The sequence below is a fragment of the Lactuca saligna genome, chromosome 4 (assembly GCF_052625555.1).
Source record: "Lactuca saligna cultivar CGN05327 chromosome 4, ASM5262555v1, whole genome shotgun sequence".
NCBI classification, from domain to species: Eukaryota; Viridiplantae; Streptophyta; class Magnoliopsida; order Asterales; family Asteraceae; genus Lactuca; species Lactuca saligna.
Window position 1 is genome coordinate 325,080,741 of NC_136420.1, and position 13,606 is coordinate 325,094,346.

General features: G+C 35.2%; 1 protein-coding gene across 3 annotated transcripts in view; it reads left to right on the forward strand.

Moving 5' to 3' along the window:
* Positions 1–6,669, forward strand: part of LOC145044067 (BEL1-like homeodomain protein 2) — a 7,590-nt gene extending 921 nt beyond the window's left edge. Inside the window, exons 1-5 of one of the 3 annotated variants that reach the window (XR_013681207.1) lie at positions 1–707; positions 1,704–2,086; positions 3,074–3,134; positions 5,056–5,816; positions 6,281–6,669. The exon at positions 1–707 is cut by the window's left edge and continues 921 nt beyond it. Coding sequence is in view for 1 of the 3 variants with exons in the window: in XM_078992872.1 (XP_078848998.1) it covers positions 1–707; positions 1,704–2,086; positions 3,074–3,134; positions 5,056–5,763 (1,859 nt within the window). In the remaining 2 variants the exon portion in view is untranslated. Of the gene's footprint in view, positions 708–1,703; positions 2,087–3,073; positions 3,135–5,055; positions 5,869–6,280 lie in introns of those variants that run through there. The other 2 variants (XR_013681208.1, XM_078992872.1) reach the window with 2 other exon arrangements.
* Positions 6,670–13,606: the final 6,937 nt, after the last annotated feature.

Here is a 13,606-nt window from a genome sequence, read left to right on the forward strand (position 1 = left end):
TACCAAACACTGTCCCATCTTCTACTTCCACCCTTCATCATCAACAAAGCTTCGGTAGTTCCTCCGGTTCCGGGCATGGCCAATTTGGTCAATCCACGCAATTCGCATGGGTGCCTCCTGGTAGTACAACCCACGAAGGTGGTGGTGGTGGTGGTGGTGGTGTGGATAGCCATGGGCTTTCTTTATCTTTATCTTCTACTCTACAACACTTGGAAGCAGCTAAAGTTGAGGAATTAAGAATTAGCGACGATCCAGCTGCAGCCATGTTTTATTTCAATCAAGCAGGTGGTGGTGGTGGAAGTGATCCATATCGGAATTTGCAATTGCAGGGAGGAGGAGGAGGAGGAGGAGGAGGAGGAGGAGGAGGAGGAGGGATTATGGGTCAAACCCACCATCCAATTCATGTCGGGTATGGATCTTCTTCATTAGGTGTAGTGAAAGCGTTAAGGACTTCAAGATATGTGAAGGCAGCTCAAGAATTACTAGAAGAATTTTGTAGCGTTGGAAGAGGTCAGTTCAAAATAAACAAGTCTTCGAAACATAATACTACAAACAACTCAAATCAGAATCCAAGTAACAGCGCCGCCGCCGGTGGTGGTGGTGGTGGTGCGTCTTCTGCTTCCTCTAAAGATCTCCATCCTTTGTCATCTGCTGAGAGAGTTGAACATCAAAGACGAAAAAGTAAACTCTTATCCATGCTTGACGAGGTAACTCTCTCTCTCTCTCTCTCTCTCTCTCTCTCTCTCTCTCTCTCTCTCTCTCTCTCTCTCTCTCTCTCTCTCTCTCTCTCTCTCTCTCTCTCTCTCTCTCTCTCTCTCTCTCTCTCTCTCTCATACACACACACGCACAAAAGAATTCTGGGAACCAATAATTGATCAAGAATTTTAAATTTTTTGAAATTCCACCGGGGACGAACAAGATTCCGGTGACGAATTGAGCAAATTGTATGGGTAAAATCCAGGTGAAAAAATAGGGTTTTATCTGACAGAATAAACTGAATTTTCCTGAATTCTTTTTTACTGTTTCAATGATCTAACATCTTAAGATCTTGTTATATATAGTTAAATCTTGAAATATGTACGATTTTCATATATTATAACATTTTTTGTCCATATGTCAATGCGTCGGCTATATTCAATCATAAATTACAACAACTTATATACGAACGTCATCGTATATGATTAACAATTAGATAGGCTTAATCATAGCTAGTGATCTAGATTCTTATTTTTTTCCAATAAAAAGCTTTTAAATTTTGAAAGGGAAATCATATTCATCACCATTACAATGTCTTGACGTATGCTATGATTGATATGTTCCAACTTCTAAAATTTCCGAAATCTTATTAATATATTTTTATATATATAATATCATATCACACGCATAACTCTCTCTACATATTTTATTATGTGTACGTACTACATATGTGTACATGTGTTATATATTTGTATATATATATGTATATAACAAAATCTTTAACTTTATTCCTAAGTAATTTCTATCTATAGAAAAGTAGGATCTTGTTCATTGTTGAATATAGATTCGTTGAGTGTTGTACTGATCCCACTTTCATTTCTTTTTGGTCACTTAAATGTGTTGTTTGCAAGAATTACAATATTATGTTTTTGGTATATATATAATCAATATTAATATGTTATTTAGTGTGAATGAACGAAAAATAACAAGTGAAACACCAAAATCAGGTGGATCGGAGATACAACCACTACTGTGAACAAATGCAAATGGTGGTGAATTCGTTCGATATGGTAATGGGTTTTGGGGCTGCAGTTCCATACACAGCACTAGCACAAAAGGCAATGTCACGCCATTTTCGATGTCTAAAAGATGCGATTTCAGCTCAATTGAAGAATAGTTGTGAATTATTAGGCGAAAAAGATGTGGGTTCTTCTGGGGTGACAAAAGGTGAGACACCAAGGCTTAAAATGTTGGAACAAAGCTTAAGACAACAAAGAGCATTTCATCAAATGGGAATGATGGAGCCCGAAGCATGGAGACCTCAAAGAGGTTTACCTGAACGCTCTGTTAACATTTTAAGAGCTTGGCTTTTTGAGCACTTTTTACACCCGTAAGTACTTCCTACGTACTATATTATACATATATATACTCTTCTTTCTTCTTCTCTTTTACAAATGAATTACGTACATATGTGTTTCTTGTTGGATCTTGGTTATCAAGATTCAGGCTTTATGAAAAAGAAATGGTGGAAAAAATTAGAAAATTAGTTAATCAATGATGAAGTCATGGATAAGAGAGTGTGCTTTAAAAATGGTAAGGGATGTGTCATGTGTGTGTCTGTGTGTTGGGAAAGCTTTTATGATTGAGAGCGATTAAAGAAAGAAAAGATAAAAAAGCATGAGTATTCTGTCTCTCTTATGATAAAGCTGATAAAGTTGGTGTTTCATTATATGTTTCACTCGATTATTCTTTCTTTTAATCCGCTAAGAACCTGCTATATCATTGACCCTTTCACTTACGTAAAAACACCATTTTCAACACACGTAAGTTATATAATGATGGGCTGAAAAGTTATTTCCAAGGTGGATGCTGCAACTGGAAGGAATTGGATTAGTCGATGTTTTTGATTGATTTAAAAGACAGTTTTTGAGGTTTCTTTTGCTAAACTTTACATCAAGAAAATGACAAACCATGTAAAGTTTAGTGACTTTGATAGAACCACATGAGTATCATATATAGTAAAAAATACACATTTTCATGTGAATTATGTGTGAGGTACAATTACGACTGATGATACGTGCATGATCACAGAATCTAATGGGGTTATATGTGTATATCTTGTGTGTGTTATAATGTGTGAGAGAGAAATCTACCTATAGATTGTACAGAATTGTCTTACGTCCATGCAAGATATATATGTATTTATATAATCGAAAAAGTAAATGAAAGAGGGTTCTGTAATCAGTAAACAAATGATATGTGTACTTAATTAGGTTATAAAATTCGTTATATTTTATATATATGGGTCGAAATGCATTTAATTGAAGTGGGGATGCATCATATCCTGTCGTTTTAATTGGACAAAAATCGTTCTCAGGTATCCAAGCGATGCCGATAAACACTTGTTAGCTCGACAGACTGGCCTCTCCAGAAATCAGGTTCATTCTCTCTCTCTCTCTCTCTCTCTCTCATGTTCTCTCTCACATGTACGTATGAATTATATATTATGTTATAAGAAAAATAATGCACACATGTCTGTATTTATGTGAGTTGTGAGCTTTCGTTTTCACGTGAAAATGAAGGAAAAGAAAAACTAAAAGTTTCGACGGGATCTTGCATGATTCTTGAGTTTTTCTATTCTTTTATGGAATTCATTGAATAATTTTACAAAATGATCATGATTTATATAGAAATTATGAGCTGTGAGAACGATCGAGAACGATGTAATTCTTTCACTTCGTCTTTACCCCCACCTGCACACTGGAAGAAGTAATAAATAAAATTGTGTACATGAAATATAGAAGCAGTTGTAGGTCTACTTTCTCGTGCTTTCTTTGTCTTTAATCATTTCCTCTCTCTCTCTCTCTCTCTCTCTCTCTCTCTCTCTCTCTCTCTCTCTCTCTCTCTCTCTCTCTCTCTCTCTCTCTCTCTCTCTCTCTCTCTCTCTCTCTCTCTCTCTCTCTCTCTCTCTCTCTCTCTCTCTCTCTCTCTCTCTCTCTCTCTCTCTCTCTCTCTCTCTCTCTCTCTCTCTCTCTCTCTCTCTCTCTCTCTCTCTCTCTCTCTCTCTCTCTCTCTCTCTCTCTCTCATATTTATGCTTTTAATTCATTTCCCCCATCAATATCATACAGTACAACGTCTGTGTGTGTATATATATTTTGGCCTTATATATTAAATTAAATGCATGATGGTGGCCATTTTTGCAGCTACCATACACTATTTATCTTAAACTATTTCATGATTTCTTTTTCCTTCATTTCATCATATGCTAATTACCAAATACCAATATATTAAATACCCGGTACGTGACATATCACCATCATTTTTTTTTTGTTCTATTTTAATGTTTTTAACTTTTTAATGGAACATTAAGTTAGCTTGTACTTCGATTATTTAACGAGTCCATCAACCTTATTTTTTTTTCTTGCAAATCTAATAAACTTGTTGTGTAGATAATTCTAATGAATAAAACACGAACATAAAGTCACTTTTAAATCGTTATGATTTTTATTTCAAAACGAAGATGGTATAATTAATATATATATTCGTTATTGTAACAAGGTCCACTATATTCTGATATATAATGAAACCTAAAGTATGCATGCAACACTGCTGCTAACATGAATAGTACAAAGCTAGCTAATTGGAAGTACGTACTCTTGGCTTTATCAGAAGTCAGAACAAAATTACAGCCCCCCACAAAGGTCCCATTCATTGTACTCCTTTTACAATGATGATGATGATTCACTAGCTACTATACCTTATGTCTTAACCTTTTGATCATAACATCGATCCATGTTTATAAAAGTTACTTTCATCTCTAGCTTCAGTCATTTACTATAACATTAAGTAATTTTTTCACATTCATAGTAAAACTTACATGCATGCAAAGGTGATTTCTGACACCTAACTAAGGTTCCTAAAGAAGACTTTAATTAATTAATGTCATGCATTGGATCAAGAGATTAAAAAATCCACATGTACATGCATATTTGTTACTTGATATTTATAATTAGTTTGACACAACAAAAGTGGGAAACTAAATAGTGTTTTACTTTTTAAAATAAAGGTAAAATACAACTCATTAAAAGAAATGAAGAGACAGACATAATGCAGACAAAGTAAGAAACAAAAAATGTAATGAAAAATATCAATCAGTTTATGTCTAGGAATCCTTGTATATTTGGAATCTTATTCATGATCATATTGCCATTTTTAAGGAAGATTTAAATATGATTAGATTTACCATGAAGTATATATGTAGTTTTTTGGCTTGTTTCTAGTAAGAACTATATTTAAATGCATTATAATAATTATTTCAGGAGTAAATAATGGAGGATATATGTATGTTTGTTTTGTAGGTGTCAAATTGGTTCATAAATGCAAGGGTCCGATTGTGGAAACCGATGGTGGAAGAGATGTATCAACAAGAGAGCAAAGAAGAAGCTGAAAACCCTAATCAAAGTCCTCAACATCAAGATGAAGATCAAATTGAAGATGATGCAGAAGATGAAGAACAACAACAAGAAGATGATGAAGAAAACACGAAATACCATAATCATCGTAAATATCAAAATCAAACAAGTAATTCCCACCCTTCGCCACTTTCTGGTACCGGTTCTGCCACCACACAAACTACAATGCCTCCTCCGCCACCTCAGACAGCTGCTCCGACAACATACACCACCACCACAACCACAACAACAGCAAAAAGATCCGAAATAAATGACTCTGAAAACGACGCTTCACTCCTCGCAATCAATACACAACATCGTTTCTCGGAAAACCAAGCTGCAGCTGCTGCTATGTCCTACTCGTACCCACCTATATCAAACCCAACCGGCGGCATTACCACCATGGCACCACCACCTGTATCCCATCCCTTTGATGCTGACACATGCCGACGCGGCAGCATGCTTGGCGCTGACTACAGGACCACTACAGGAGACGATGCTGCTGACATTGGGTCAACATTGATAAGATTTGGGACCACTTCTGGTGACGTGTCACTCACATTAGGGCTACGTCACGCCGGAAACCTGCCGGAGAAGACGTCTTTTTTCAGTTAGAGATATTGGGATTTAAATTATTAAGCTTCGATGATTTCATAAAGTACCCGATGGTATAAGTTATTAATCTCTTCATTTTTAATCGATTATTATACGTTAAATCTAGTACAACTTATTGTTCTTTTTTGTTTATTTGAACTAAAATAATTAAAGAAAAAACAAAAACTATATATATATATATATATATATATATATATATATATATATATATATATATATATATATATATATATATATATATATATATATATATACACGTACACCTTCTCACTGCAATTTTCATACTGTGTTCGTTCATGTACTAATTAATTAAAAGAAGATAACTGAAGTGAGAGGAAATTTAAAATGCATCTTGTTCACATACACATGCTATTATGAAATATCGTGCTTCTTTCAAATTTAATGCAATTTAGCGAAATTTAATCATCTTAATTGATTTACTTTTTCCTGAAATGTCACGCTCATGAGACATTGTCGACACATATATGTAATGATATACAGCATGTATCTTTAAAAGCAGATGAAGAATCTTTGGACAAGCTACCAAACAGGACAAAAAAACTATCTTTGAAAGCAAGATCAAGAATCTTGGACAAGCTACCAATTAATGCTGTTAAAACGTCAAAATCTACAGGGTGTGTTACTTTGGAAATTTATGAAGGAATTTCACCATCAGGTTTCATGGTTGTTTCACTGTTACATTAATGGAAATAGATATTGAGAGGTGAAAGTGAAAGTTCCAGCAAACTGTCTTTTTTTGCTTTGTATAGTGATAGTCTGATAGAGGAAACTAGTCACATTAATTTTGAATTATATTTTCAGTAATAAATTGGATTATTTATACTAAAGCTATGTAGGATCTAATCTACTTATAATAGTATGATTATATATAACAACTTTTCACAAGTTCCAAGTTACCTTATGATTATTATTAGTAAATAATGTATGTGCTTTACTATTATAGAAAAATAAATATAACTGGAGTTCGATATGTATTCTGTGTATCATTGGGGTTGAGTTCTTTGATAACAATATTGGTCATGTAAAGTTTCTTAACTAATATTACATAAATATGGTTATTAAACTAGAACATCGGCATGTATGCTAATTGTCCTATAGCTTGTTCATTACAATTACATTACTGAAAAGCTATCTTTCAAAGAGTGTGATTTGTTATAATTATATAATTATAAGCACAAAAGGCGAAGAAGAACACACAAGACTGTGAAAACCCTTGTAGAGAAAACTAACACACTAACTGACAATTACATAGAAGATAAGGAAATGAATGTATATTTCCATAATAGAAATGAATGAAAGTAAAATGCTATAGAAAACAAATAAGTAGAATTGCATTGTTATTGCTTGCACTAAATTTATGTGTCTCAAAAGGATGTTGTCACAAGAGTTTCTTCATTAGTATTCTTTATTCATGTAAAGTGTTCAACATCCCAATGATCATGTTTGGTTAAAAATATCAACTTTGTTGTTATTCTAATGGAATCTTGAATTATGTACATAGCCGTGACCTTGAAGCGAGTAACTGCCTTTCTAAATCCGATATTCTTCAACTGAAAGATGTGGGTTTTTTTGACATAGAAGTGAATCGACTTCGAGGGTGTGGTTGTAAGATTTATGTTGACCCTTTCCCCATGAACATTGCACGGGTAATTAAAGAGAGACGTCATTTTTTTTCATTTATATTTAGTATGTAGTTTGATTTGGATAAATATAATTTTATAGTGGAAAACAAAGTTGAATGAAATGAACTATATTGGTTAATACAATGTGATATCCTAATTTTGAGCCTAGGAGTTATACCCTTTTAAGTGGAAAAATAAAATTTTGGAAATAGGAATAAATTAAATTAAATATTCAAATATAAAAAAGAAATAAATTAAAATAATAATTTTAATAGAAAGTTTTATATTTAAAACAATAATTGGGACCGGGGGACTAGTTTTGCCAAATAGAAAACTTGAAGACTAATGTTGACCTAATCAATGACAAACTAGTTAAAAATAAGTGTTTTGGGGTTAAAGTATGAAAAATAAAATTTACATTAGAGTATTTGACATTTGGTGTCAAATTTGAGAATTTAGAAGGTTATTAGGGCAAAATATACTAAATGACCAAACATGTAGTTATCTGAGGGATTCTTCCCTATTTAAAGAGGGAGAATGTGATTGAGAGAAGGGAGGAGACAGAAATTGTGATTTATATGGAGCAAATGAAGATTTAGAGTGTTGTTGAAAAATTAAGCTAGGATTTGAAGATACGAATCAACATCTCGCTAGAAAGGTATAATTTATCTTCACCTTATGTTAAATTCAAACCTAGGGTTTGGGGTGAAGCACCAAATCTGATGATGGTTCTTATTATTGTGATTAGATAATAGATTCATGGATGGTTTTAGTATTTGGACTCTCTTTTTCATTGAACCAAACCCTAATTGGTTTAATGGAGAATTTGTTGATATTTTGAGCTTCATGCTTTATTAATTGTGGAAACTTCATGAACTTTGATTTGTAGGTATGTGAATGATTGGAGGATGTAATTTTTTTGGGATCATTGTCTAAATCAAACCTCCGTGAGAATCCATGATATCATATAATGAGTTTCACTAATTAGTAAAGTTAAGGTTAGAACAACAATGCGAATCCTTGAGATTTTGAATAAATCTTTAATGATTGGATAGATTAATGTAAGAATGGATTTAATGATTCAATTAGTATCGTATGTGATTTGGATTGTTATTTGAACAATAGAATGATATAGGCGTGAATTACTTGAAGCAATATCAATAGATAAAGCCTAGAAGAACTTCATGGATGGAATCCCAAATTCATTCCATGGATTCCAATGAATGAAGCTTCCATTACTTATTAGTTAAAGATTTATAAATGGAAACTGAGGTATTTGGTTGCTAATAAGTGTATTAGTAGAAAACATTTATTATTGGAGTTCGATTGGTTTGGATGCAAAATGATCAATTTGCATTGCCTAAAAAGAAGAAGGAAACAAAAGCATAACTCATGCGGCTGTGTGGAATCTTATACGCCCGCGTTAACGCCAAAAACATGATTTACTTATTTCATGCATCCAGCCAGTAGGCCATTTGTCTGCATAGTTGCGTAGAATTGGTGACCCGAAACAAAAACACGTAACGGCTAGAACTTTTGCATTCAACCTCCATTTTAGTCCCCATATTTTCCTATGTTTAAGTTATAACATAAGGAAGATGGCGAAATAATAGAATTTCATATTTGGGAATAAGAGATTAATAATTGACTTAATGGATCACTTAATAGAGTTTGACATACTCTTTGATGGTATTAGGTGAAACTTAAGTTAGTACATCATTCTATAAGAGAATGGGCGTGCTAGATATTTCTACATACATTGCAAGTGAAGAAGAATAGTTTGGATTACATTAAGGTGAGTATTATCAAATACACGTATCCCATAATGCAACTAAATGTGTTTTATAAACTTGAATATGTTTATTCCATTGAATTTTATGTGTTTACTTATGTCTACGTTCACAAAATGATTTTATGAAAGTGTTTTGAAATGAGTAAATGAGTTAAAGAGTTTTGAAAAGAGTTTGAATGATTTTAAAGACTTTTTATGAACAATCTATATGCATTCATATAGATATAGGAAAAGATAATGTCTCCTTCCAAAGTCCATAGAAAATGTGACTAAGATATTCCCTAAGAGGTTAGTGTTGTGTAACACTCATTTTTCAAATCGGATCAATATAGAGCATCAAGAATTCGAAGGCATGACTTTTAGAAAAATCATGTGTCGGTCGTGACAATAGAATGGTCACGACATGAAAAGCCAAATCAAGAACGCGTGCATTTGATGAGTGCCACGATGTGGCGGTAGTATGGCAATGACGTAGCATCTTCTCTAGCCCAAGCCCATAATCTTTTAGGGTTTCCTTCATATTTAAATCCCATCAACTTGATTCCAGGGTTCCTTATCAGCCTTTATCACCCTCAAATAAAAAAAAAACATAACGCTAAACCCTATTGGTGGTTCTTGGCTCATTTTGGTGTTTTTGGTAGCTTGAAGAAGAAGAAGAAGAAGAAGAAGAAGAAGAAGAAGGTGTCTAGTGTGTTGATCTAGCAAGGAAGCATCATCATTATCCTCTTGTGCATTCTTTAGACTCTTGTAAGTGATTAAAATCCAATATTTTTGTTCCAAGCTTCTAGATATAGGTTTCTTGTACTATTTCTTCAATATAGTGGAAGTTTGGATGGAGGGATTCTATAAAGTTGGCAACTTTATGGATCCTTGCGATCCATTTAAGGTTATATGTTGTAGATTTATGGTTCCTTAGAGTTTTTGCCTCATACTCGAAGTTTAAGATCATTTTCTCATGATTATGACCTAAATTAGGAAGGACATGCTTGCCCATAAAGCTGCAATTTTTATGGTCCATTATGTGTAGGAAACCATTGTAGAAACTTTGGGCAAGTGGCTTTTATTATGGGGGTGTCCTACGGAATGTGGTTCTACGGAATGAGGTTCAAAACTTTATATCCATCAAGACCTTAGGAAGAAGTAGATCTGAGCTTTGGATCCCTTGGTGTGGTTAGAGGTATCTTAATGCATTAAGCTGATGATGATCCAGTTACCACAACATAACACCATGCCACCACGATATGGTGATTGGAGTGAACCCCGACTGTTTTTTCATCTTGTTGCCACGACGTCGCGAATGGGAAGCCACAACATGGTGACTCGATGAAGTGCTTTTGGCTTTTTTTTACTTTGGATCGTTGAATTCTTCTTGTTAACCTGGGTTGAATTTTGGTCAAGATTGATGGTTTTAGTATGTAGACTAAGGTTGGACCTTGTATGTTTTGATAGGGTTTGTGGTAGCATCTTTTTTGGGGCTTTGAGTTATGATTTAGCTGGTTTCGTGAGATAGGTAATTATTCTTACTATATTGTGTAGGATGCTAGCTGTCTTTATGACTCTTCCATTGTGTATTGGGCAAAGACCATTCGTATGTTGGGTTAGGCACGTATGTATGATGGGCGGGGACCATTTATATGTTGTTCAGAGCCCATATGTATGATGGGCGATTTCCATCATGATGGGTAGGGCTCGGTAGGTGGGGACGCTCGATGTTATGTTTGGTATGTGGTAGTTTAGGGAACTCACTAAGATTTGTGCTTACAGTTTGTGGTTTAACATTTTCAGGTACTTCAAGTTCCAAAGGTAAGGGCCCGACTTGACCGCACCCTATCCCCTAAAGACTTTTCCACACTGATTACTTTTGATTTACTCTAATGTTTGAGAAATACATTTTTACTATGTTGGTTTTAGAATATATGATTGTATGACTTGATGGTTTAAAAATGAAAATTTCAAGTTGGTATTTTTGGGACGTTACAAGTGGTATCAGAGCCTTAGATTGAAGGATTCGGGCACACCCTCGGGGGTGCGCGAACTCAAGCTAAGGAATTGATAGTCTTTTTTAAAGAAGATGAGTTTTCTAAAAAAATATTTTATAAAGAGAATGGGGTGGAATGCGTGTAATCAACCGAGTACAAGTACATGATTCCTAGAATATGCATGCATGTTGATATGTTATATGTGCTATAGAATGTTTTGAATGTTGGGATTCATGTTGATGTTTTTTGGCCTGTAGAGTCTTACTGCTTGAATGCTTCTTGCTTTATGCTTTGTAGGACTCATAATGATGTAAGTTAGCTATAAAATGAATATTTTTAGTTACATGGTGCAAAGATTAAATAATATTAGATTGATTCATTTAGACCTATTGCATAACTCTCATTTGAATCCAACCATTACATGGTTGAGTCTTTTATTTGAATGGTTATTTATGTTTTGTTGCATGTAATTGTATTCATGAAGTAGTTAGATGCACTAGTAGGAGTTTTCAGCAGCTATTGGTAGGGTGAGGTGGGGATCCTAGGAGAGCTTAGGAAGTCCTTTAGTGTGAGTGGTGCACTGTCTAGCGGTTATGGAGATTATCAACATAAGAGAGTGACTTAGAGGATTCAGAATGATTCTTGATGAAAGTATGGATAGGTGTGGTAGGTAGTATTGAGCACGTACTACTGAAAGCACATGATCTGCACTTGAATTAAGGAAAGTCACGAGGATTACAAGAAGCCCGGGGAATGAGGATTCTTTAGGTATGTTCTGATCATTTGTATGATTGATTTCCATTATTGTTATGAGCACTCATGGAGGAGGTTCTAGTTCAGGTTCAGGTTCAGGTTTTAGAGTAGAGCCGATGGATAATAGGATTCACGAGTTTTTTTGGTTAGAGATTGTTCGCGGTATATTGGATGCGACTCCTATCATGTTCGGCATCCTCAAGGAGGGATCATGAAGCTGTTGGATGAGTGGCTTAGGGATTTCCGTGTAGATATTGTGACTGGTTAGATTGGAGCACGAACTCTCTTTTTTTAGGAGTCCAACACTTGTGGAGCTCCACAGTTATTTCAGAAGAAGGACCCTATTTGGAGTATGCGATGGATTGTCGACATAAAGAATACTCAACGAACTAGTTTCTGCCCTGAGGGATCAGATTTAGTATTTGCATCTTTCCTTATGAAGGATGGAGCTCATGTCTGGTGGGAGGAGGTTAGTTATTCTTTAGGAGTTGAGGCCGTGGGGGCCATGTCTTGGTATTATTATGTGGTGACATTCAACGCGGATTTTGCAATATCTATTAAGGTGCATCAGTTGGCAAGGGAGTTTCAGGACCTTTTCCAGACAAAGGAGACTGTAGCAGAGATCAGTTCCAAGTTCAGGTAGAGGGCTTTATTGGTTCTGTAGTACACTGTAGATAAGGAGATGAAGAAGATGAGGTACCATGATATGTTGCGGGATGATATTCATGAATTTGTGAGCCTGTCGAGCTGCAAGACTTTAGATGATATGATTAATAGTGCCCAAGAATGGGAAATTGAGAAGTAGCTCTAGACGAAGTGTAGCCAAGAACAAGACTCGGGATTCGAGGTCGGGAAGCCATCAGGTCCCAATCTATTGTGCCAAGTATGGTATGCCTCAAGCGGGGAGCTATTATGAGGATTTGTTTCACTGCAACCAGGTGGGCCACAAGAAGGTCGATTGTCTGAGGCTAGCAAAGGATCAGTATGGGCACTTTCTCCAGTTACACCGAGGATTACTAACAGTCATGTGGGTGGAATGGAGGCTCTAATGGTGAGGAGCCGAGCATTTCAGTTCTAGGCTAAGGAAACTCGAGTTCCATCATATGTTTTTATAGGAATGTATCGTATTCTCTTCCTTCATGCATTTATTATTTATGCTTTTGATCATGTGATTGTGTGTGTGAGATGTTATACTCGGTTTACTTAAGTGTCCACCAAAGGATAGTAGTTTCTTTACGATCGTGTGGTTATTATTTTTTGAGGGTTTGTCACATCTCATTTTGCATGGCAAAGATTGTGGTTAAAGGGTATCTAGTTGAGCTTTTTGTAGGCACCAGTTTAGGAGGCGATGTTCTGTGATAGTGTGAGCCCTAAGATGGAGTAACTGAGTGTTCTTCTTGGACGATGAATAACCAGATCAATTTTGATGGTTTCAATGAAAAGAGTTAGATAGATTTGTAGTGTAAGTTCATTGGATTTTTGGAATTTGAGATATTTAAGATCTTTCATGGCTGAGAGGCATAAAAGTTTTGTTAGAACAAGAGTGCATGCTAAGTTGCTATTAGATTCATGTTTTCAGGGATGTGCATGTGGTCCTCGCATCAAAGGCTTCTAGGCGAAGATCTCATTATACCCGGTTGTCTCTTTTGGGACAATGATGATATAGTTCGGAAGTG